This window comes from Ambystoma mexicanum, chromosome 1p (genome assembly GCF_040938575.1).
Source record: "Ambystoma mexicanum isolate Mex_15411 chromosome 1p, UKY_AmexF1_1, whole genome shotgun sequence".
NCBI classification, from domain to species: domain Eukaryota; kingdom Metazoa; phylum Chordata; class Amphibia; order Caudata; family Ambystomatidae; genus Ambystoma; species Ambystoma mexicanum.
The window spans coordinates 140,798,537-140,823,788 of NC_090921.1; the positions used below are offsets into that span (position 1 = coordinate 140,798,537).

General features: G+C 47.5%; 1 protein-coding gene across 4 annotated transcripts in view; it reads left to right on the top strand.

Moving 5' to 3' along the window:
* Positions 1-25,252, top strand: part of FBXO24 (F-box protein 24) — a 1,263,390-nt gene that overhangs the window by 5,214 nt on the left and 1,232,924 nt on the right. For 2 of the 4 annotated variants that reach the window (XM_069645177.1, XM_069645181.1), the window contains exon 1: positions 3,126-3,409. The exons of the other annotated variants lie outside the window; for them this stretch is intronic. In XM_069645177.1, the coding sequence (XP_069501278.1) occupies positions 3,296-3,409 (114 nt within the window). In that variant the 5' untranslated portion in view covers positions 3,126-3,295. Of the gene's footprint in view, positions 1-3,125; positions 3,410-25,252 lie in introns of those variants that run through there. 4 annotated transcript variants of the gene reach the window in all.

A 25,252-nucleotide genomic window follows, 5' to 3' on the forward strand; every position in this document is an offset into this window, starting at 1 on the left:
CTTTCCATTCAACGTAATGGTAGTTGACTCAGCAGCACTCTGTCTAGGTGCTTCAGCATTCAGGTTCAAAGACTGCTTACCCAACCTACTTTCGGGGGACACACACACACACCAGTAACAGGGTAGAGTTGGGGCGTAACTGTATATGTTCCAAACCCGTGGACCGAGCCTGACATAATAGTCGTCCTGCCTTATGGGCTCATGTGTGCGTGCCAAGCAGTCATCACTCCTTCCGCGGCCCCTCCCTAATCATGGCATCGGCTCATTCCACTGTCCAAAAACATGGGCTGGCTCATGTACGTCCAGGGTTCTACATAATAAAAAACGGTTAGTTGGACAATTCTCCGAGACCGTCCAGTAATCTATTTTGGTAGCATTTTAAACAACAACTGCTCTAATTCTCCTGACAAAAGTATGTATCTTATTCATATTGCCTGGCTCACATTATAGCCATGTGATTGGCTCACATTATAGACATGTGGCAGGCTCACATTATAGTCTCTTGAACATCATGGGCTACCCTGATTTGTCCCAAGGGGGGGATTTCTAACATCCTCAATGTTGTTCCTACATCTAAGGATGCCATTTTGTGGAGAGGCCGTCCTGCAAAAACACCTACATAAAATAATAAAAATAATGATGATAATGATAGTTACAACATTATGAACAAAGTGCACATTCTAATGCAACATACAGTGCAAACTAAAAACTGAAATGTTGCTCTCCTTTGATAACAGGTGCTATGACCCAACTCGTAAATCGGTCCTGCTGGCATTTGTCATAATGATCTTCAGGCTGCACACAGCCGTCTGCAGCAGGCACATTAATACACTAAGCTATCTTCTCTGCTTATATAAGTTCCTTTCGGTCATCGTTTTTCAATTTTAGCCAAACGCAATATTGCATGCTGTGGGCTAGGTGCTTTTGCTGATCTGAACACAAGGTGTGTCCATATGTTGCTGGTGTTCTCAGAGTTCAGACCAATGTTTCTTTTAGATCATAACACATTACAAGCATTTGCGTGCTGCATTTTGTATTTGTATTTGTATTTATTTATTTATAAAGCGCACCTGGCCCAAGGGCATCCAGGCGCATAATTTGGGATACAGGCATAGTCATCAGAAGCAGTTACTATACAGGGAAGCATTTACACATTTACAGAATTATATACAGACATAGTAAGTAGTTACAGTTAATGTACATGGTGGGATTTACAGATTATAAACAGACGGGGGTCAAATAAGCAAGGATAAGCAGTTACGCTTAAATACACATCAGGATTTACAGGTGTGCAGCAGGTCAAAGATTGTTAGTCTAGGGAGGTGGGTGGAGTAATCACTCTAAATCAACGGGTGGTTGGGGCAGACAACCATGCTTTCGCTTATCTTTTGAATGCAGGGAAGGATGGTTCAGCTCTGAGGGGGTTCGGTAGTAACACATTGTCTGTCTTTATGAGGTCTGGTGTTCTTCTGAGAAAGACGAAGCTTAGGCCAGACCTGAATGCAACATCAGTCCCTATGGGGTGGTAGGAGCTTCAAATCTCAACAGCCTTAAAGGAAGTAGTGAAATTCTGGGTTCATAAGAAAATTGAAGGATATTTTCTATCAGCAAATTATTGGCATTTTAGGCCCACAGAGAGAACAATTAGCTCTGTTTCGGGAGCCAGAGGAATTCCAAAAATTGAATAGAGCAAGAAAGCTTGCAGATCCAGACGAAACATACCTATCAGCCAATCAGAGAATCACAGTAGCTAACAGCATGATGCAAGAACTTCTACCTTCACACCATAACAAGAACACGTGATTTGAAGCATCCACAAGGTGACATGTCGAGCCCTGGAAAGTAACAGAATTAAACAAATAGATAGACCACAGACAGAAGGAGTGCAGTCAGATTCTGTAGTGCTCCATCGGAAGAGGCTGAAAGGATTGGTTCGTGAGAAAGAGGAACAAGTGGGTCAACAGTGCAGTCGATCCTACAAGCATAAAGCTGCTATGTTCTTTACTAATGAGAAAAGGGAAAGTGATTTAAGACTATGCGCTATGTTCTGGCTGGTGAAGTAATTAATGAGTATGTAGCCGTACAGGATATCGTATGCCAATCAAGCACTCTCTCTCCCTCCCTCTCACACTTTCCCTCTCTAGTTGCACTCTTTCTGTCTCTGGCTCTCCCTCTCTGTCTCACTCTATGTCTCTGTTTCTTTATATGTGCATGAGTCACCTCGTCAGGTGCAAGTTTGCTAAAGCCACCTCAGCCATTGCTGCGGGACAAGGTTTACAGTTTTGGCACCAGCAAAAGGGTAGGACAAATTACATGGTCAGATGCAGAAGTATTACTCAATGGGATTCTCGAGGTTTGCTCAATGTGTTCAGTAGAGGCCCAACATATGAGGTCCGGGATGCTGAATGGAGAATTGGGGGACCAGCATAGATAGAAGTGGCAGTTTTAGCGTGTGTCAAGAGCAGGCAGTGAAGATATTGTAGGTGATTTCCAGCAGGGAAGTGCCATAGACTTTGAGGTGTTGCAGATCATCGAAGGATGCTTGGTGCAGGAATTGATCTTAGAATTTCCAAATTGAATTCCTAGAGTCTCTTTAGCAAATGGCAATACTTACCGCCACTATATGAAGACAAAGAGAAAGTATCTTATTGTCTCAAATCTGTCTCAAAATCTGTACAAGGAAGTTCCAAAATGGTCTTGACTTTATTCTTGCCCACAACCTTTGCTTGACTGTCAATAGCGAGAGCAGGGAGTTTAGAGGGAATAAGCTAGAGGGGGGCACCAGAGGTTGCTCTGAATGTAGAGTGATGTATCACATATGTGAAATCCCCCTCACAGCAGAGTTGAGTTGAAGAGTCAGTAAAGTATACAAAAAATCACAGAATTGCAAGTTCAAAAAAGTCCATAGTGAAGAGGACGCTCCATCAGTTTCACAACCATTCTCATCTCCTCCAAATTGTTCAGGGGTGAAGACCCAACCAAACAGTACCCGTTTCCCCCAAACCTTAAGTGTGTAGCTAGGCATTGCCCTCCTTTAAGAATAGCCTGTCTGTCACACGATAACCTGTGATCTCATAATACTGAGCAATGCACAATGAAAGAGCCAGGGCCCCCTCGGTGCTGTCACAATGAGGTTGTTGCCATAACAGCCAGTCTCTGTCCCCTGGCTCACAGAAAACCACTGGTGAAAAAATAGCCCCTGAGCACTATGCCAGGACATAACAGAATATGATAAGTGTACAATGGTAGACACTATTCCAGTGTCTGCGCCCAACAGCTGGATAAATGAGCATTTATGAGGCCCAAAAATATTGGAAACCCTGACACAGAAGTGAGGATGGTGAACCGGAGTGGCAGAGGGAGGATGCCGAGGCCCCCCAGGGTCCAAAACAGTGAGGCGGCCCAAGGTGTAAGTAGCATAAAACATCCGACCCTTCATTATAGAATGCGTTCAGGCAGCTGGTGCACTCTTCCAGGTCTTTGGGATGAGTCCATGCTGAGCATCTATGCCCCCAAATGTGATATCTTCCTAAATAGTCAGTTTGATGGTGCATGTTATTGCCAACACTAAGGCCCACTGGTATAATGCGACAGAACAGGAGTTGAATTTGCTACACAACCTGCCAGGGTATACAGCAATACTTGTGGGATTCTGTGGCTACCCGAAGCAGATGTAAATTGTAAAACAAACATATGGATAGCATTTCACTGGCATTTTGGAAGTTCTGATAAAGAGATGAGGTTAAAGAACAGTCGTAACATGTCATTTCTGCCGTAGACTTTTCAAAGCCATAGAACAACCTTTAAACTTCACAAATTCCCTAAGTGCTAGCTTATGTCTGTTATTAATATGCAGATATACAACTACTCTTATGGGGTGTATTATGGGGCAGTATTAAATGGAAAGAGGCCCTTGACATACAGCAACAATGGCCAATTTGCTTGGTGCTGGGTTAGACCTATTCCAAAATGTTTCTGTGTCCAATGACTGGAAGCACCACCTTCATCATACCAAAACCAGAACTCCTCTTCCCTAACCTAAACTCCCATTCACCTGGTCTTACATCCACCTCTAGGCACTGTAGTCTCACTTATTTTCAGAGGTGAATTATCTTAGATACCAAATTCAATACTACAAGCCTTCCATACGCCTTACCTTTGTGGGTTGTGAGCCACTGCAGCTTGAAAGACCTTTACTTTTTTGACAGGATAAATTTACTCTGGGGAGAAGAGCTGTTTCCCCACTTATGTGAACAAATGGGATATCCACAATGTTGACCATGGTCTCGAAATTGTTGGAACCTGTGTAGCTGGCACTCGATAATGCATTACCACCACAAAATATACCACAATTTTACCACAATAACAAAATGCTACAAGTCTCGGGAGGATAGCTCAGGGCCAACGTGCTCGCCTTGGAAGCAAGACGACACGGAGCAACACAGGTTCGATCCCTGGGTCCGCGCTTAGAAACCTCTGGGTATTAAGCTAGTTATAAATACCCTATCATATCATATCATACAAGATTAGGTGTATCTCCTCCAGAAAATATCTCTAACATATTTTGTTGCGTTGGCCGTGAACCGAACCCGGGTCAACTGCTTGGAAGGCAGCTATGCTCACCACTGTACCACCAATGCACCAAAATATGTGAGAGATATTTTCTGGAGGAGATACACCTAATCTTGTATGATATGATAGGGTATTTATAACTAGCTTAATACCCAGAGGTTTCTAAGCGCGGACCCAGGGATCGAACCTGTGTTGCTCCGTGTCGTCTTGCTTCCAAGGCGAGCACGTTGGCCCTGAGCTATCCTCCCGAGACTTGTAGCATTTTGTTATTGTGGTAAAATTGTGGTATATTTTGTGGTGGTAATGCATTAGTGTCTTCCCTATTTAGAGTGATAATGCCGCCCTAAGAATATACCCTAGCACCTGCATTTCATCCCTGGGCCGCCCAAAATAAAGTTACCAGACTTATTACACTTATATTTTACAGTGTCACTGTTTTCCCTCAGCAACTTATCTACGATGCTGAGCTAGGCTCTAGCAGCCAAACCCCAAAACATTTCCATCATGAATGAGTCATCAGATACACATGCATCACACACCTCTAACTTACTTTGCTATACCCCAGCCAAATTCCCATCCAACATCTTCACCCGCCCCTTATTTACCACCAAGTACCACAGTGTTATGGAATTGTCGTGATATTGGCAATCACCAAACTAGCTGAGTTGTTGAAACTGGCAGGTTCACTGGCCACAGGAGTATGAAGGGAGGACAGGTGGGGCTACGAGGGAGGCTGATTGAGGTGGGGGATAGATGAGAAAAGGACCTTTAATGCCAGACGGGCCCCGATCAGGACAGAGCCGCATCAGGGGAGATTATGCAAGCCTAGCGCCTCAATTCAGGATAGAGATGCCAACTAACCAACTCCACCAACAATTTCCCCCTCTGCATACATCTCTCAAACTCCAAACCAAACACAACCAAAACCTACAGCACAAACTGCACAAACTTCACTACATTGCAACAACAAAACAAAAAACGCACATAAGCTTGCACAACAGTAAATGACGACTACCGGCCGGAAACACCCCAAGCCCAGCCAACGGACCCACCGGGCTGAGGCCGCCAACAGCACATCACTGCTCTCTTGCACTTTTCCTGCTTCGTCCCACTAACTCACCCTCCCCTCTTTCAGAGCCGCCAGAGCGCCAGGGGACCACTCCGGTGGTGATAGTGCGCGGTACAAATGTCCTTTAACATTAACATGATCAACAAAATTCACTTTAGGTTTTACCACCTGCGTTAAAATGCCTTTCCACCCGCAGTATAGGCTCTTCCCTGAGCGCATTTATGCACAGAAAACTCAATCCAAATTGTCTTATACACTGTTATTTGTATCTATTCAGAAAACATGTAATGCTGTATAAACTTGGGTACAAGAAGAGAACATCTACTTAATATCATATCATACAGTTTGCATTAATAGACACCCTCAGTTTTTATCATGCTACTGACCTTGTACGTTGATGCACTTGGCAGTAAACACAGTCTGAGAAAGAAAAGGGAAAAAAATGACAGCAAAACAAAACCCTTTTTCTGAATTTTCAAGTTGTGTTCATTTTTACATCAGAGAACATTACACATGAAAGAAACTTGCCGTCCCTGACTATGAAAATGCATATATTCAGGTATCCTCCTCACTTATGACTGGTTTATAATCACCTCGGAAGCTAGCAAAATTCCTGCACTGCTATCTCTGGAAAACCCCTCTTTGTTAGCTTGGCAGCAACAAGTAGTATTGTGACCGCAGCACAATTAGGCAGCCCACAAGAAAGACACGACTTGTATGCCAGGATTTCTGCTCCCCAGTCTACCGCCTGCCTCCTCGAACTCAGCCGACAATCTGCCAAGAAGTTTCTGAACCTCTGCTCTGCCTGTCTCTGAACATCTGACCCCCACCCTCTCTCTCAGCTACATTTAAATCCTCCTTCTGCCATTCAAACAGAATCCTTCCCTTTTCTAGATCATACCACGTGATATTACTGTTGGACAGCAAAATGAAACATTTTGCTTCCTTTGGCTTCCTGACTTAACGATAGTGTTTTTCATCAGTGCACATTCCATCTTTGCCATTTGTGCCATGCTGAAAGAAAACACACAGCTCATGTCAGTATTTATGTACATAGTGCAAACAGGATAGATGATCTGTTACCCTGAACTAGACCATTTTTAAAATCTGTGCCATTGCCAGAATGTGTGCATTTCAACTGTAATGTGCACCGGCCATTCATGATGTTTGTATTTTCTACATGAACCCCCTACCACTACTTATTAGTGAACCCTGTGTCCCTACAGAGGGATAGGGCAACTGGGTGTGGATCTGGAGGGAGGGATGGGGATAGGAATGTGGATCGGGAGGTAGGAATGTGGGTGCCTGTGTGTGGATATTGAAGAGTGGGATGGGGGCATCTTGGTATGGATCTGGAGGGAGGGATGGGGCATCTAGTGTGGATCTGAAGGGTGTGGCTCTAGAGGGAGGAATGGGGCAACTGGGTGTGAATCTGGAGGGAGGGATGGGGCACCTTGGTTTGTATCTGGAGAAAGGAATGGGGGCATCTGGGTGTGGATATTGAAGAGCGGGATGGGGGCTCCTTGGTATGGATCTGGGGGGAGGTAAGGGGGCATATGGGTGTGGATCAGAAGGGAGGGATGGGGTATCTGGGTGTAGATCTGGGTGTAGATCTGGAGGGAGGGATGGGGAACCTTGGTATGGATCAGGAGGGAGGGATGGGGCATCTGGGCGTGGATCTGGAGGGAGGGATGGGACATATGGGTGTAGGTCTGGAGGGAATAAAAAAGGCACCTGGCTGTGGATCTAGAGGGAGGGGGCATCTGGGAATAGGACTGGAGGTAGGGATGGGACATCTGGGTGTGGATCTGATGGGAGGGATGGGGCATCTGGGTGTGGGACTGGAGGGAGGGTTGGGGTACCTGGGTGTGGATCTCTAGGGAGGGATGGGGCTCTGGATGTGGGTCAGGATGGAGGGATGGATGGGGGCCGCTTGGTTTGGTTCTGGAGGTAGGAATGGGGGTACCTGGGTGTGGATATTTAAGAGAGGGATGGTGGGAGCTTGAAATTGGTGTGGATGGGGGATGGATGTGCAGAACGCGATGGGGCTTCTGGGGGGGGGCTTTGGAAGGAGGGATTGGGCAATTGGGTTTAGAATTGGAGGGAGGGATGGGGCATCTGAGTGTCGATCTGGATGGAGGGATGGGACATCTGAGTGTGGATCTGGAGGGAGGGAAGAGGGCACCTGGGTGTGGATCTGGAGGGAGGGATGGGACATCTGAGTGTGGACCTGGAGGGAGGGAAGACGGCACCTGGGTGTGGATCTGGAGGGAACTTTGGGACATCTGAGTGTGGATCAGGAGGTAGGCATGGGGCTCTGGGTGTAGTTTAGGAGGGAGGGAAGAGGGCACCTTGGTGTGGATCTGGAGGGTAGCATGAGGCATATGGGTGTGGATCTGGATGGAGGGATGGCACATCTGGGTGTGGCTCTGGAGGGAGGGATGGGGCACTTAGGTTTGGATTTTGAGGGAGGGATTGGACATCTGAGTGCTGGGAGTGAAGATGGCATCTGGGTGTGGATCTGGAGGGAGAGTGTGGGGCCTCTAGGTTTGGATCTGGAGGGATGGATGGGGGCCCCTTGGTTTGGATCTGGAGGTAGGAATGGGGGCACCTAGGTGTGGTTATTGGATAGAGGAATGGGGGGACCTTGATATGGATCTTGAGTGGGGTGGGGCATCTGGGGGGTGTGGATCTGCAGGAAGGGATGTGGCATCTGGGTGGGGCCCTGGAAGGAGGGATGGGGCACTTGGGTTTGGATTTGGAGGGAGGGATGGGGCATCTGAGTTTTCATCTGCAGGGATAGTACATCTGAGTGTGAATCAGGACGTAGGGATGGGGCTCTGGGTGTGGATCAGGAGGGGGGAAGAGGGCACTTCAGTGCAGATCTGGAGGGAGGGATGGGGCATCTGGGTGTGGATCTGGTGGGTGGCATGAGGCATCTGGGTGTGCATCTGGATGGAGGGATGGGGCTTCTGGGTGTGGCTTTGGAGGGAGGGGTGGGGCAATTGGATTTGGTGGGAGGGGTGGGACATCGGAGTGCTGATCTAGTAGGAGTAAAGAGGGCATCTGGGTGTGGATCTGAAGTGAGGGTATGGGGCCTCTAGTTGTGGATCTGGAGGGATGGATGGGGGCAGCTTGGTTTGGTTCTGAAGGTAGAAATGGGGGCACCTGCGTGTAGATTTTGAAGAGAGGGATGGGGTCCTTGGTATGGGTCTAGATGGGTGGTGGGGTATCTGGGGGTGGATATGCAGAATGGGATGGGGCATCTGGGAGGGGCTTTGGAAGGAGGGATGGGGCACTTGGGTTTGGAATTGGAGGGAGGGATGGGGCATCTGAGTGCCGATCTGGAGGGAGGGAATAGGGCACCTGGGTGTGGATCTGGGGGAGGGATGGGACATCTGCGTGTGGATCTGGAGGGAGGGAAGAGGGCACCTGGGTGTGGATCTGGGGGAGGGATGGGACATCTGCGTGTGGATCAGGAGGTAGGTATGGGGCTCTGGGTGTGGATAAGGAGGGAGGGAAGAGGGCACCTGGGTGTGGATCTGGAGGGTGGCATGTGGTATCTGGGTGTGCATCTGGATGGAGGGATGGGGCATCTGGGTGTGGCTCTGGAGGGAGGGATGGGGCACTTAGGTTTGGATTTGGAGGAAGGGATGGGACATCTGAGTGCTGATCTGGTGGGGGTGACAAGGGCATCTGGGTGTGGATCTGGGGGGAGGGTGCGGGGCCTCTAGGTGTGGATATGGAGTTATGGATGGGGCCCCTGGGTTTGGATCTGGAGGTAGGAATGGTGGCCACCTGGGTGTGGATATTGAAGAGAGGGATGGGGGACCTTGGTATGGATCTGGAGGGGGGTTGGGTCATCTGGGGGTGGATCTGCAGGAGGGGAAGGGGCATCTGGGTGGGGCTTTGTTTGTTTGTTTTTGTTTTTTTTATTTATTTTTAGGGAGCACCGAACTCAGAGGTAACTGTGCGCAACGAGTACAAGGAGACTTAGATTACATGGTACATCATCGGATTATACAGGCAAGGATGCACGATTATACAATGAGTAAAAGAAATTGTATAGAGAGTGATACCTACAAACAGAGTAAAGCACAGCAGAATCACAAGTCATTGGATCGCAGCCAGTTCAGGGTATTGTGTCTGAACCTAAGGAAGGATTGGTCTAATCTAAGTGAAAGAGGAAGTGCATTCCAAGTCTGGGCAGCTTTGACTGGGAAACTGCTACCACCAGATGTTTTTAGTTTGAATCGGGGTATGTTAAGGCAAACTGAGTTAGCAGATCTGGAGGGGCGGGTGTAGGTTTTCCTGACTGTGCTCTTGGTTAGGTAGGGGGGGTGCTGCTTTGTTGGGGCACTTGTGGGTAAGGGACGCTGTTTTAAGTAAGATTCTCTCATTTATCTTCAGCCAATGATATTCTCTCTTAAGCTCAGATACATGTTCTCTTTTCGGAATGTTCAGAGCAGTTCTTAAAGGATTATTCTGTAGGATTTGTATTTTGTCCAGAATATACTTATTAGCACCTCGATATAGGGCATTACAATGATCCAATTTTGAGAGTATTAAGGCGTTAGCAAGGATAATACAGCTGGGTTTGGATAAGAAAGGCCTGCAGGCCCTGATTAACTTGCATGTATAGGCTGTTGCCGATGCCATGGAGTTGACTTGTTTGCTTAAGGTTAATATAGAGTCGAGTTAGAAACCTAGAGTCTTTACTTCATTTAATACCTTAATTATATTTCCGTCTATATTGAAGGCGGAATAGTTAGTATTTAATTTGTTTAGGTTGGCAGCTGTTCCAAGTATCAGGAGCTCCGTTTTGTCGTCATTCAGGCAGAGGCCATGTGCTGCCATCTATGCCTGAATGAGGAGGTTGTAAGGCAGAAACCTGTGCAGTTCCCTTAGGGACCACTGCGAAAAGTTTAAGACTACAGGAGTAAGCAGTAAACCCAATTGGTAGCAGTCGTACCACCCAGATTTACCTGGTAGCTGTGGCTGAGCAGTCAGACTTCTCTCAAGAAGAGTTAGTCAGCATACAGAGTATACACAATAGGGCTAAAAATACAGTAGCACAAGCAAACACTGACCAGAGCTTTGGTATAAAAGTATATAATTATTTATTTAAAAACACACTTGTAAAAATACACTGGCACTAATATGTCAAGCAAGTTCAAACACAGTCACTATAAGTATATACACCACCCTAGTTAATTATTTGACAAGTCTAGGTTAAGACACCACTTATTTAGCAAAACAGAGGTGAGCGCATAACCGTAGATGGCACTCCAATAATTTGTTTAAAAAGGGAGAGAAAAGGCAGAATAGGAAAATAACACAGTACCAACACTTTTAAGGAACCACAGCAAGTCAAGAAAGGCAGGGTCTACTGTATAGCAAAAAGTTCATAGGCCAGGCCCACTCTTGGAGAGAGCAAGGCGGAATGTGCCCAAGATCACACAGTGGAAATGCACTCAAAGTCTTTGCAGAAAAGTCAAAAGAGGTTGGATCAGTTCCGAAAGGTAAAGTTAGCAGGTCCGAGGTCAACCCAGGATAGAGAGTCAAGGATTTACGGGACACCTTGGACAATCTGTTGCAAGGGAGACCAGGCGGGACACAGTACCTGAAATGGTGAGAAAGCTCCAGTGGGGGTAGTTGTTCCTGGCAGCGGGTGCAAGTCGGGGCTTCGTCCAAGGGAAGAGATGATCTCGACGTGGAGGAAAGCTTGAGGTTGTTGCACTGCCAGGGAAGAAACCAGCCGCAGAGTTTCCCGGTTAAAAGGTACGACCCTTTTATTCGCGGTAGTGGTGAAGCGTGGCTATCCGGCCGCCGGGGTGCTTGGCACGGGCGATTCGACCATGGGACGATCCAGAAAGGCGAAAAAGGCGAACTGGTTGGTCCCACCAGCTCAAAGGGAAGAAGACTCTCCTGGCAGAAGATCTCCTCTGTCGTCGGGGAAGTGGTGAGTTCGTACAGCAGGGCTCCACCGGTGGTGTCGTCATTGTAGATGGCTCAGCTTCTCCCCTCTTCGGATTCTTTAGGTCCTGTGGCGACTTCTGAAGTTCCAGTCCCCAAAGCCCTGCTTCAAACATGCTAAGTGGTGAGCCGGGCGGCTCACCACTGGGCCAATCACACAAGAGTGCGACTTGAGTTGCCAAGGCAACTCAGTCCAGGGTGCCTAATCCCCCTCCCACACATCCTGTTGACCCCAGAGTGGCACCATTTGGACGGCTTCTGTGGAGAAGCACGCCAAAAAGTAGAACAAAGGGCTCGACTTGGGTTAGAGTTTCAGAGGCAAACACAAACGCCATTTTAAAACCGAGCCCTGGCAAAAAGACCCAACCGGGGAATAAATATTAAATAAATAACCCGGCGGTATCTTTAACATTGCACCAAAAAGTGGTGCGTTTAAATGCGTTTAAAATGAATGGGAAAATCCCATAGGAAATATTACGGTGGAATATTTTGTGTGGTATCCACTGCCACCAGCCAGAAACTCGACAAGGGGGGACTGGACAGTGCCCTCTTGGAAAACAGACAGAGGGGCAATCGAATTACCCCTACCAGTACTTCCACAATGATGGTTTGTACTGGTTCCGTTCACAATTTGAGACTAGTAAAGCCAATGGTGACTTTACATGCCCTGGGAGACAGTAGTCAGTCCCTGGGTATGGAGTCTATGTTTGGGGGTCACTATGACACCGCTATGTTACTGCACTGAGGGTGCTGTGTAACACACATACCAAAAACACATGAAGCCCTAATGAGTAAAAGACCCCATAGCCCATAAAACACATTACATAGTCAAAGGACCTTCTCAAATCATGCCTAAGAGTGGGAGAAAAAGAGTCTCCCTCTTAGCAGGAGAAAAAAATAAACCCCAAAAATCCAGCAAAGCTGCTGGGGGACTCATTAGGTTTGGGAAATTAGCCTTAACAGAGAATTCTCGCTAACAGAGGTAGATTTTATTTACCAAAGCCGTGTCCTTGAGGTAATCGCCCGAAAGGGGTATGAGGATCTGGGTGTCACCTGCATAATTAGTGTAGGTGACACCCAGTCTGTCCAATTTGTCAAACATAGGCTTTGTAAATATATTGTACATAGTTGGAGATACACAGGATCACTATGGTACGCCGCAGGTGGTCTGGATAGGGTCTGCTGATGCTGACGGTGAGAAAACTCATGGTCCTGTTATTTAGAAATCATTGGACCCATGCTATAGCATCTTTTGAGAAGTGAGCAGCTGCGGCCAGGTGTTTGCACAAAACTTTGTGATCCACCAGGTCAAAGGCAGCCGACAGGTCAAGAAGGAGTAGCATGGCAGTTTTCCCTTTGTCCTTCAGCTCATCAATTTGGGTTTTTAAATCGATTGATGCCGTTTCAGTGCCATGTTGTGGTCCGAAGCCTAATTGGCGGACACCTAATAGGTGGTTAGTTTCAAAGTATTTCTGAATTTGAAGATACGCTACTTTGTCAAGTATTTTGAGAAGGAAGGGCACCTTTGTGATGGGCCTGTAATTAGTTAGGATGGATGGGTCTAGAGTTTGCTTTTTTAACAGAGGTAAAACCCAAGACTCTTTTAGGTTGCTTGGTACGGTATTAGTGGCGAAAGAGGCGTTGATTTGTTTAGAAATAAATGGTGCCAAGTCTCTAGCTGTGTCTTTAATTATCTGGGCGGGACAATTGTCTCCCTGGCACCTTGACAGTTTCAGGGAGGAGATGATTTTTTCAGTTTCAAAGATGGATACTTTAGAAAATCTGAATTGATCTGATGTGACAGGAGGTTTGTTGGTGATTGTGGGTTGTGGTCCATGATTCGGCAAGGTAGCTTTCTTGTCAGCAATCTTATTTTGGAGTGAGGTTATTTTGTTAGCTAAGGCATTCTGTATGCTTGTGCAACAAGGTTTGTCCTTGATCACATTGTCTGTAGGAGGAATGGGAGCTTCCATTTCTCATAATATCGCAAATAGTTCCTTATTATTAGAACTAGCTTTAGTGATTCTTTGGTTGTAAAGCTCTATCTTTGTGCAGATTTTTTCTTTTTTATAATTGTCTGCGAACTTAGTCAGGTTCATCTTATTCTCTTCAGAGAGGATATGTCGCCGTATGGTTTCCAATTTTCTTTTTTGTAGTCTAAGGGCTTTAAGTTGTGGTGTAAACCAGGCATTTAGATGTGCCCTCTGTTTGCTTATACGCATTTTAATAGGTGCGATAATGTCTAAAGCTTTAGATATAGTATTATTATAAACCTCAACTAGTAAGTTAGGGTCAGAGGCATTTAGGAGTGAGTTTAAAGAAGGTAGTATATGTGGTAGTATCCTATCCGCTGTGATATTTCTTTTGCTCCTAGTGGGGAAGGGTGGTACTAAGACTTTATCTTTAGACATTTGTCCATTTATTGCTAAGGTGAAAGCAATCAGAAGGTGGTCTGTCCACGGTTGTGGAGATACGGACGTGATCGCGGTTTCGCAATTAAGGTCGACCACCCAGTCAAGCGTCCTTCCTTTGGCATGAGTCGGTAGGGAAACTCTTTGGGTAAGTCCTTGTTCTGAGAGGATATTGGCTACCGCCTGCACATGTTTGTCAGCGGGGTCATTAAATCGAAGATTAAAATCACCAAGTATTAAAAGTTGTGATGATTCTTTAGTGTTATTGGCAAAGATGCTAGAGATATCCTCCTCAAAGGTGCCAATAGGGCACAACGGTCTATATATTAGGTAGATAGAGTGCGGGAGTTAGAGATTGGTACTTTGGCAGTAAGAATTTCACACAATTTGATTTAAGGTGATGGGGCTAGTCTTATTGCGAGGTTTGATTTAGCCATGAAGGCTAAGCCGCCTCCTCTGGAGTCAGTTCTGTCCGCTCTAAGAATTTGGTAGTTATCAGGAATAGCCATGGTGAGGGCTGGGCCAGCTCCGGTGTGCAGCCAGGACTCTGTGACGGCTAGAAAGTCAAGGTCATCCGTGGATATTAGGCCTGCTATTTCTGTGGTATGTGCCACTAGAGATCTAGCATTAATTAAAGCTCCAGGAATAGTAGTGGTGTTTTAAGGATCCTGAGATTTAGTAGGTTTAAGTTTTAGTAGATTTGTTTTCCTCATTAAGTAATTGTTAATTGTAGGATTTGTGGTATTGGGTGTGGCCTTATTATATAGGCTGTGGATGGATTTAAACTTAAGGGTGTCTTTAATAGGACGAAGGCAGGGATTTGTGCTGTTATTGCTTCGAGGCTCATAGAGGCGAGGTAGTCTGTTGTTCCTTGCTGGTAGGGGGTAAGGTATGCATATTGCTTTGTTCATAGTTAGGGCTAAGGTCTGTAGGGTGCCTATTAGTAGTAGGGTGAACGATAGTAGAGTCAAGTGGGTATTCTTAGTAATCATATTTCCACCCACGGAGGAGGTTTGTAGCCTTGAGTGCTTTACTAGAGTCCGTCCTATAGAGGGATGGAGCACTTGGGTTTGGAATTGGATGGAGGGATGGGGCATCCAAGTGGTGATCTGGAGGGAGGGAAGAGGGCAGCTGGATGTGGATCTGGAGGGAGGGATGGGACATCTGAGTGTCGTTCGGGAGGTAGGGATGGGGCACTGGGTGTGGATTAGGAGGGAGGGAAGGGGGCACCTGGGTGCAGATCTGGAGGAAGGAATGGGGCATCTGCGTGTGGATCTGAAGGGTGGGATGGGACACTTGGGTTTGGATTTGAAGGGGGTGATGGGACATCTGAGTGCTGATCTGGAGGGAGGGAAGGAAGAGGGAATCTGGGTGTGGATCTGGAGGGAGGCATGAGGCATCTGGGTATGGCTCTGGAGAGAGGGAAGGGGGCACCTTGGTTTGGATCTGGAGGGAGTTATGGAGCATCTGGGTGTGTATCAGGAGGGTGGGATGGGTTCAACTGGGTGTGGATCTGGAGGGAGGCATGGGGCACCTGTGTGTTGACGTTGAAGGGAGGGCTGGGAAAATGTGGGTGTGGAACTGAAGGGAGGGATGTGCTATCTGGATATGGGTTGGAGGGAGGGATGGGGGCACTTGGGGGTGGATCTGGAGGGAGGGATGGGGCATCTGGGTGTGGATGGATGAATGGGTCTCTGGGTGTGGATCAGGAGGAAGGGATGGAGGATCTGGTTGTGGATCTGGAGGGAGGGGTGTAGGCACCCGTGTGTGGGGATGGAGGCAGGGATGTGGCTTGTGGGTCTGATGGGAGGGATGGGGGTATGTTGGTCTGAATGAAGGGCGGGAGCATTTGGGTGTGAATGGAGGGATTGGGTCATATGGGGCTAGGGCACCTGCAGGTGGAGGGTGGGCTGAGGGTATGGGTTTGCAGTGGGAGGGCTAGAACACCTGGGCATGGGACTGAAGGGAAGGATGGAAGCATCTGGGTGTGAATGGAGGGACAGCGCATGTCGATCTAGAGGGAGGGATGGGGGCTTGTGGGTCTGGAGGAAGGGATGGAGGCATCTGGCTGTGAATGGAGGGATGGGTGAACAGGGCTTGCTGAGGGCATCTGCACATGAATGGGGGACTGGCATGTGGGTCTGAAAGGAAATATTGGGGCATGTGGGTCTGAAGGGAGGGCTGGATCACCTGGATGTGGGGCAGGAGTGAGGGATGGGGGCATCTGGCTGTGAACAGGGAGATGGGCATGTAGTTCTGGAGGGTTAGCTGGGGGCATCTGCTTGTTTATGGTGGCATGGAGGGCTGGGGCTTGTGGGTCTGTAGGGAAGGATGAGGCGTGTGGGTCCGGAGGATGGATGGTGGCATGTGGGTCTGCATGGAGGAATGGGGCATGTGGGGTCTGGATGGAGGGATTGGGGCAAGGTACTCACCCCTAGCCATTGTCTAGTGATTTTTCACTCCTGATGAGTAATACATTGCGTGCTGTGTGTATGCATAGATTTGAGGCAATGAGTGACTTATATCTGGCTAGTAGCTTGCAACTTGAAATGTTGCCCATGGATGGTGGCATGTGGGTCTGGAGGGAAGTGTGTGGCATGTGGGAAAAGAGGGAGGGGTGGGCCATGCGTACCAATGGAGGGATAGGGGAATGTGGGGCTGGTGGGCGGGTTGGGGCATGTTGGTCTACACAGGGCCGGTGCAAGGAATTTTGCCACCCTAGGCAAACTGTCAGATTGGCACCCCCCACCACGATCTTTCTGGGTCCTAATCGTTCTCAACCAAGCATCACCATTTTGTTACTAAATGCTTCAACCCATTACATTACCCTCACCTAACACATTGCTCAATCTTCTGCTGTGTATGGATTCCAATGCACTTTCTTCACATTAAACTGAAAGTTGTGTGTCAGCTGCACACATGCTCGCAGCGGGTGATGCCAGGTTGAGGGATGGCCAGGAACAGCAACCGAGAGCTAATCGCTTGTGCAGGGTTATTATTCAAAGGGACTATTTCACAGTGCACGGAGCGTTCATGTCAGTGTGACACTTATTGTACACAGGGATGCACACAGCAGGCTTTGCTTGTATTGATGACTGATGCTGGCTGATAAAGTAAACACAGTAGCTTTCTTTTGTTTTGCTATCACTCAACTTACCCTCTACACTGAATCTGTTGGTTGTCTCCGTTACCATCAGTCTGGCTTTAGAGCATCCGGAGGCACGGAAACTGCTTTCTGGACACCTGAGAAGACCTGCTCTCAAATCTTGACTCTAACTCTCCCTCTGTCCTCATTCTTCTTGACCTCTCGTCTGCTTTCGATATGGTAAACCACAACATCCTGATCACCCGTCTCTGTGATACCCTGGGCATCACAGATCAGGCCCTGCCTTGGCTCACCTCCTTTCTCTGTGTCCGGCCCTCCCAGGTGGGATTGGGTCTTTTCTCTCCTCTATTACTCTCTCTATGTGTGGTGTCCCCCAGGGATCTAACCTATCCCCCTGGTTTTTCAATAGCTACATGGCCCCCTTGGCCCGCAGGATCTCAACCTTTACCTCTAACTGTCAGTGTTTTGCGGATGACACGCATCTCTCTTTCAGGCTACCCTCAGCCTTCTCCTCCTCCTCGCTCATTCCTGACTGTCTATCTGCAGGTCAGTCTTGGTTTGCTGCTAATGATCTTTGCCTGAATACCAGTAAGACAGAGATTGTAATCATTGGGACCCCTGCTCCCGCTTTCCGACTCTGACACTGGCCGACCTCCCTAGTCCCTGCGTCCACACCTACCAATGAGGCAAAAAATGTAGGAGTCATCTCTCCTTCTCCTCTCACATCTCAGACATCTCCAAAAAGTCCCACTTCCAACTGCACCTCCTCAGAGGTATTTTGCCTTTTCTCACTTTCCCCCAGAGACTCACCACCTCGCAAGCCCTGGTTCTCTCTAGGCTGGACTCTATTGCAACAGTCTCTTTCTCAATCTTCCTACCTCTACTCTCTGTCCTCCGCAACTCATCCAGAACAGAACCGCAAGACTTATGCTTGGCCTCAAGCCCACGGACCGCATCTCTACGGCACTGAAATCCCTCCACTGGCTCCCCGTGGCTGCAAGGATCAAGTTCAAGACCCGCTGCATAATCCACAAGGCTTTGTGGGGCTGGGCCTTCACTATCTACAACCCTCTCTTCCTAAATTCTCTCCCTCTAGATTCCGCCACTCGTCCTCCTCCATCTCTCTGTGGGTGAGCCACTTTCACAAACAGAGATTTGGGGGTAGATCTCTATCTTCTGCAGGTGCCTCCTTCTGGAACAGCCTCCCTGCCTCTCTCCGTCTTGAGCCGGAGCATCTTAAGTTCTGTAAACTCCTCAAAACCTTCATCTTCTCTTCCTCCTTTTCTCTCCCTCTCCCCTGCTAATCTCCGTTCTTTTTCTCTCCACCATCCTCCTCCCTGCTGACTGGTTGCCTGGTTCACCTCCAGAGCCTTACAGGTCCCAGGCTCCCCTACCAGTCTTTTGTACTTGCCTCCGGGCCACTGCATTATGTTCAGCATTACTGCACTTTCAGATCACGCTCCATGAGCGGGGCATCCTCTCTGCACTTAACCCAGGGCCGTGCTGGACTGGACTCATTTGTTCCCCCCAGTCCCCTCTTCACGCATGCATGACCTAAATGTACCAGGGCTAGTTTGTTTGTCTGTCCTGTCGGGTACATGTAATTATAAAAAATCCCAAACAACTAATATCATAATAACGAATTCCCAAATAACACATTTCTTTAGCGTTGCTGTTGGGGTGGGGGGGGTTCCGCCCCAAACCCCTTCGACCCCCCATTTTTTTGTTCTTAATAAATTTTATCCCAACCCCAAAACCCTTATTCCCCCTCCAAACCCCCTTTTTTTCGGATTCAGTATTTTTGTATTTGTTATTTTAGGTTTGTTATACTAGTATTAGTTATTTTGGTATTCATGATAATCACTGCAAACCGTCCTGGACCCCCCCCCCTCTTTTGTGTCCCTTCTCCGTAGCTTGGTCACTAATATTTCATGCACTTGCACTAGAAATGCTGTCAGGCCGAGTATGCTAGTTTTTCTGTCAGTCACTCAGAAACTTCAAGGCCTAAGAGTGATTACTGTATTTCCTTGTTCCCTTCCCACCTTGAAGCGCTTTGAAGCCCTCGACCTGTGTATAAGCGCTGTATAAATGAACAATACAATATGTAAAATAAATAAATGAGTGTCCTGATGTTCCCTTAAATAGGTTACCTTGCACTCAGTACTAGAGGAAGTGTGATGAGCCGGCACTCCTCACAGCCCCCAACTCACCTTTTTCTTTTTTAAGCAACAACTGTATTTCAAAGTAACCTACTTGAGCAAAGCTGTGACCGAGCAGTAATGAACTGCATTTACTCAAAACATGTTTTGCCGTTGGTGCATCTTGACTGATGAGGCTGAGGGCTGCCTCTAAGATTACCTTGGGTGATATGGGGCTCTTGGCTTGTGTAAAGCGAGCTCAAAAACATCCCAGGAATGAATGCCTTTTGGGCAGGAAGTGTGTGGGAATGTCTGGCCATAGGGATTAGCATGGCCTTAGGTAGCCAATGGAATGCAAGCTCAAATGGGCACAAGTATCCGACGAAGGTAGATGGGGCAACTCGGCCCGCCTATGTTCCTCGCATTTGATTTAATCACTAAAACAATGTCCGAGAATCAGGAAGACTCTGCAACCTGCAGGGACACTGGGATTGCCTGCATTCCAGGGTTTTAGTAAACATCCTGTATTTATTCCACGTGGGGCATTCTGTGAATTTCTTGCCTCCAGCTCCCCTGGATGCATTGAAAAGCTATATTCCGAATCCCCAAATGGGTAGAGTGGGGGACTGCCTACATTATTCAAGGTCCTCCCTCTGTCAAGAACAAATGTTGCCCCAAAGAAGGAAATGGCAGCCATGTTATTGATTGACCTTGGAAGGTTGAAAGTTGGAGTCGATCATGCTTGAATTAGTGCCATTGACAGGAAGGGTTTGCACTATACACAGGCGGGGCGTCTACAGCAGGCGTGTTAACAAAGTGAGCTAAGTTAATGCATAATATATTGTACGCCCGCACCTCTGCCTACACTTTTCCACTGTTATAGTCAGTGCATTTAGATTAAGGGTACAAATGGGCGTGCAACCCGAACTATGGTTTAAAGGTGTTTGCAGGAGACATACTGACTTTCATGTAGTGGAGTGTGAAGGAGACACAGGGTACACACAAGTATGCAATCTGCACAGTGTTAGTCTCCTAGTGTTTCACGCAGTACATCACAGCACACATGCTAACGCAGGTACCAGTTCCTGCTAGGGGGATTTGAAGAGGAGCGGGGAGTGTGCGAAGGAAGCTGGGTCGATACTATCAAGGCAAGGCAGTATACAATTAGTGTGGAGTCCTCGATGCATGAGCTTGAACTGTTCTCCGCACAGGCTCCAGTACAGGCAGGGCCCAGCCCCAGGGCCACTCTCACAGCACAGCAGGGGCCGCCGCGTCCAGGACGGGTGGCCTACGTGACAGGTACTCATTGACCTGGGGCACAGCACAGCAAAAGATTGCTGCCGGCCTCCAGCCAGGGTGCGCAGGCCACCACGTCTGATGGACGGTCCGGATGGTGGACCAATTCAAGTTAACAGGCTCAGGCCAAGGGGCTCAGCCAGGCTGCACGGTGCACTGCAGCATTCCCTGATAGACTCACACAATGACCATCACAGTGATCGGTTTAGACTCAAGGGGGCACGTATGGTGCTTCGTTCATGGCCTGCCACGTGGAGTGCGAAATGCGCAGGTGCTGGACCGTGCCAGCGCTGCCACGCCCATGCCACTCGTGACCCTGACCGGCCCCAACCTCTGCGGCGTGGCGGCGCCGCCTGGTCTGCGGCTGCCGCCAGCCTCAGCCTGCAGACAGTCAGGGCTGGTGCTATCACAGGCAAGGCAAGGCAGTTAGTATGCAATTAGTGTGGACATTTCCACACATAGGCAAGCGCCTAACCTTGCCTAGTGATCGCACCGACCCTGTGTGCACATTATGAAATGGTTAAAGAATCACTCTCACCTTTTCTCCCTGTGACTTTCTTTTGGAATGTTGGCTGGGTGGGTTAATGTGCCTGCTGAAGTGATTTATGTGAAAACTGCAGTTGGATCTCTGCTGCAGATTCTTAACCCCCTGATCTATTCTAAGGATTCACTGGCTTTAAAAGCTTAAAATAAGGCTTCCAGGAATGTTTTGACAGCTATCTGAACACGATTTTTTTAAGACATTAACTAAGTTTGAGTTTTGTGTCGCTTGGCCTGATGCCCTGCCCCCTCACTGTCATACTAATTCTGGCAGGTAGAGAAGTTCCAGACACAGTATGCAGCGGGGAGGAGAGAAGGGGTGGTGGCTATGGCTTAAACCCTAGACTGTGTAATCACCCCGACTTCACATCCTTTGCTACTGTATGTAATAAGTTACATGACACATATTACTTTGCATTCTGGTTGCTGTAGTCTTCCAATCAAGATGGAGTGGAAAGAAATCCACACTCTCCAACCTCAACCCGCTGTACCTTAACTTCAACATAGATAACTGTATCATCCAAGTTTTACCTTCAGTAAAAACACTGGGGGTTCACATAGACGCTACCTTATCCATGGACAAACAAGTCAGCGCCGTAGTCTCGGCCTCTGCACTGAGTACTAAGCACAACGATGCAATAAAACCATTGCTAACTAAGGATAACTGTCTCTCCATCTCAAGAGCAACCATAGGGGCCAAATTAGATTACTGTAATGTGCTCCTAGCCGGCACCTCCAAAAAAAACCTATCAAGGCTCCAAACAACTCAAAACAATGCTCTTAGAGCAGCCCTCAGCATACCGAAAAGAGATCACACCACACAAGCCAGGAAGGCAGCTCACTGGCTCCCAATCAAGGACCGTATCTCCTTCAAAATTCTCACCACCACGCATAAATGCATCAACCTAGCAGCACCCTCTTACCTATCTGACAGAGTATGTAGAACTCGATCCACTAGACTGATCAGAGCACAATACACTAATCAACTAACTATACCACACATCACTAGATCTAAAGCAGGAGGTATAGGCTTTCCCTTCCTTGCACCTAAGCTTTGGAACTCCCTGCCCACTGACCTCAGAGCTGAAACATCACTCTTCTCCTTCCGCAAAAAACTCAAAACCGCCCTCTTCAACTAACATTGTTCACTTGGTTCTCCTACTGCTCAATGCATGTATGTAACTAAATAAGAATATTGTCCTATGTAACACCGACGGACATGAACTGTATGTAACTAAGTATAAGCAACACTGCAACAAGCGCCACGATGCCTTCGGTCTGCTGTGCGCTCAACAAATGTGAATAAATAAATAAAGAAATAGTTTTTGCCAGACATATCCTATAGGGGGTTATAGATTTGTCAAGTTGGTGTAATGTGATTTGTACACTTTTCAGGTATTCTCATTTAAAAAGTCTTCTTGAAATCCACACACTGAACTAATTTCTAGCAACCACACCTGAGACAATATTAGTTCAATTCCTGGTCTCAAATTTATTTAATTTAGTGAAATGCTATTTTCAGCCTCGCATAATTACGAATATACATTAAAGAAAAATAACTGCAAGCATATTGTTGTCTTTCCCCTTGCTATTGGCCTACAGTTTTAAAATCTATAAAAGTTGCGACAAGGAGCGCGGCTTCTAAAATTTGGGCGTGGCTTGAATCCAGTTTTTGCTTGAAACAAACGAGGCAACCCAAATATAGTATGCCAAGCTACCTTTGGTAGAGAAACTACGCCCTTATAGTGTAGCAGTACTCCATCTCTGGTGCAATTATTTACTTATAGTGGCAGAGATGCCCTGGAGAGTAGCCATAAAGCAGGGCAGCTACTACGCCCCATACTTCACCAGGGGTGTGAATGACTATTTGACTCTTGCACTAAAGGCGGAAAACGAATAACATTAGCCCAGAAGTAGAACATTACTTGAGTAAACATCAAATTCATTACAGCGCGCGCGCGCGCGAGAACACGGGGTCAGGGGTGTACTGGGCCGGCAGCGGTGTAACTAATGGCGGCGGGACCCAGCAGCGCTGCATTCGGCCTATGGGCTTGTTTCTATCGGAAGCAAGTACCAACAGGTCATATAAGAATTTAGCGGTGTGCGGGATGTACAGAAGAAAAGACATGCAGTGAAATACTTCAAAACTCGGTTCAACAGCGACACTCGGTGGCCAGTCTGGCAACCGCTGCACAGTCTTTTCTTTACGCAATGGAGACCAAACAACATTGAATGCAATCAATGCATTAAGTATTTTCTGAGACGTAAGGTGTGTATGTATATATCCCAGGTACGCTCACTCAGCTTTGCCAATGTCGATACATTAAGTCCCATTGATTGGGACCACCATCTACACCTAAAAAACCCTATGTACCTCTAGCCAACCATCAACCACCTCAGTATGCAACTACCTCATGAACTACTTCAACTCCAAAATGCATATCAGACAGGCCCTGCCTTCCACAGACTCCCTCCTACCCTCAACCCTGGTGGCATAGCGGGGCCTGGTGCATGGCCTAAGGCCATACCCCCAGTGGTTTGCTCATGGCCATTGGCTATGATCAGTGGCCCATGGGCACTTTATGGGTGTAAAGTGTTGCAGGAGTAAGGCCATCCCCAAGGGAGTCTGGCGAGTGTGTCCATGACTACAGGCCGTGGCCAGTGGCTACTTTGGGTCACTTGACAGGACCTGGACAAGCCACGGCTGTCAACAGCGTACTCTAATTTCCAGTGATGTCATTGATGTAATAAGTGGTGCCATAAGTGATATAATTTGTGATGTCATAGGGGTGCTCATGGGGGAGGGGGGACTAAAGGGACAGCCCGGATAGTGGGAGGGCTATGGGCTAAACAAATAATGAAACAATTGGGGCGTGATGCTTAATTCATGTACGTTTTTAGTGTTTAACGGCCAATTCTTTGGTGTGGGCTTTCATAAATTAGCCCGTTCACATCCTTAACATAGATGACTCTGTATCTGCTGGTAACCCCATGCAAATACAATAACAATTTTCTAGATCAGGTGTACACAGCATTTATTATTTAGCTTGTAAACCATTTTATAGTTTTTCACTCAACACATACATACATTCAAAAATGTTACCATACATGAAAAAAAAACGTTCTCATCACTGAGCAGGACAAAAGTTAGTATGCATCGCCGTTATAAACATATAGGGCGGCACATGTACTTCAGTATCACAAATGTAGGCAGTGTTGTAACTAAAACATGTAATCACATACATAAATGAAATATAACAACTTTTCCTAATTCTGGTTGCTAATGGAGGTATGCTCAGTATATTAATCCTCTCTCTTGACCTCTTAGGGGTCAAATGCCAGGCAGAAGGGGGACCTAACCATAGGTCTACATCAGCAGGGCACAGCTTAACCTCGGCCTCTTCCCCCCACCATACAAAGTCACTCGTTAAAGAAGCTGTTTGGCACCCCTGCCAGTATCGCCTGGATCAGATATGGTAGCCTCGGCAGCGTCACCATCTTAATTGCCGCCATTCTCCTCAACCAAGATACCTTGAGGTTCTTCCATTTGCGCAGGTCTGATTTTATCGCTGAGAGGGCTGGGGGATAGTTAGTCGCATACCAACCCGACTCCCAAATATTGTATCCCTTCAGGTTTCCACAAGAATGGTGAATCGGCATTTCAGCACCTCCGCTTCCCTCCCCGACACATTGACATTAAGTAGCTCAGATTTTTTCACTGTTGACCTTTAGCCCCGAGGCCACACCGAAGCCCCCTAAAAGCTCCTGGCTTCGTTAATGACAGGATCATGTTGCCGGCAAATGCAGCAACTTCATGCTGACTCCCTCCAAAGGGCACCTTGTGAACCTCCCTCGAGTCTCTCAGAGCTTGCAATAACAGCTCCAAATAGATCACGTAGATTAAAGGGAGTGGGGGCACCCTTTCTTGGTGCCCCTGCTTAATTGTATGACTCGAGATGTTGACCCGTTAATAAGGAGGCGGGCCTTTGGTGCACTGTAGTTGGCTTGAACCATGCAGAGGAAGTCCTCCCCGACCCCCATCTTCTCTAATACCCTGAACAAGAAGGTCCACTCCACCCTGTCGAAATGCCTTCTCCATGTCCAGGGATAGGAGAATCGAGAGCAGACTCGACTTATGTGCCTT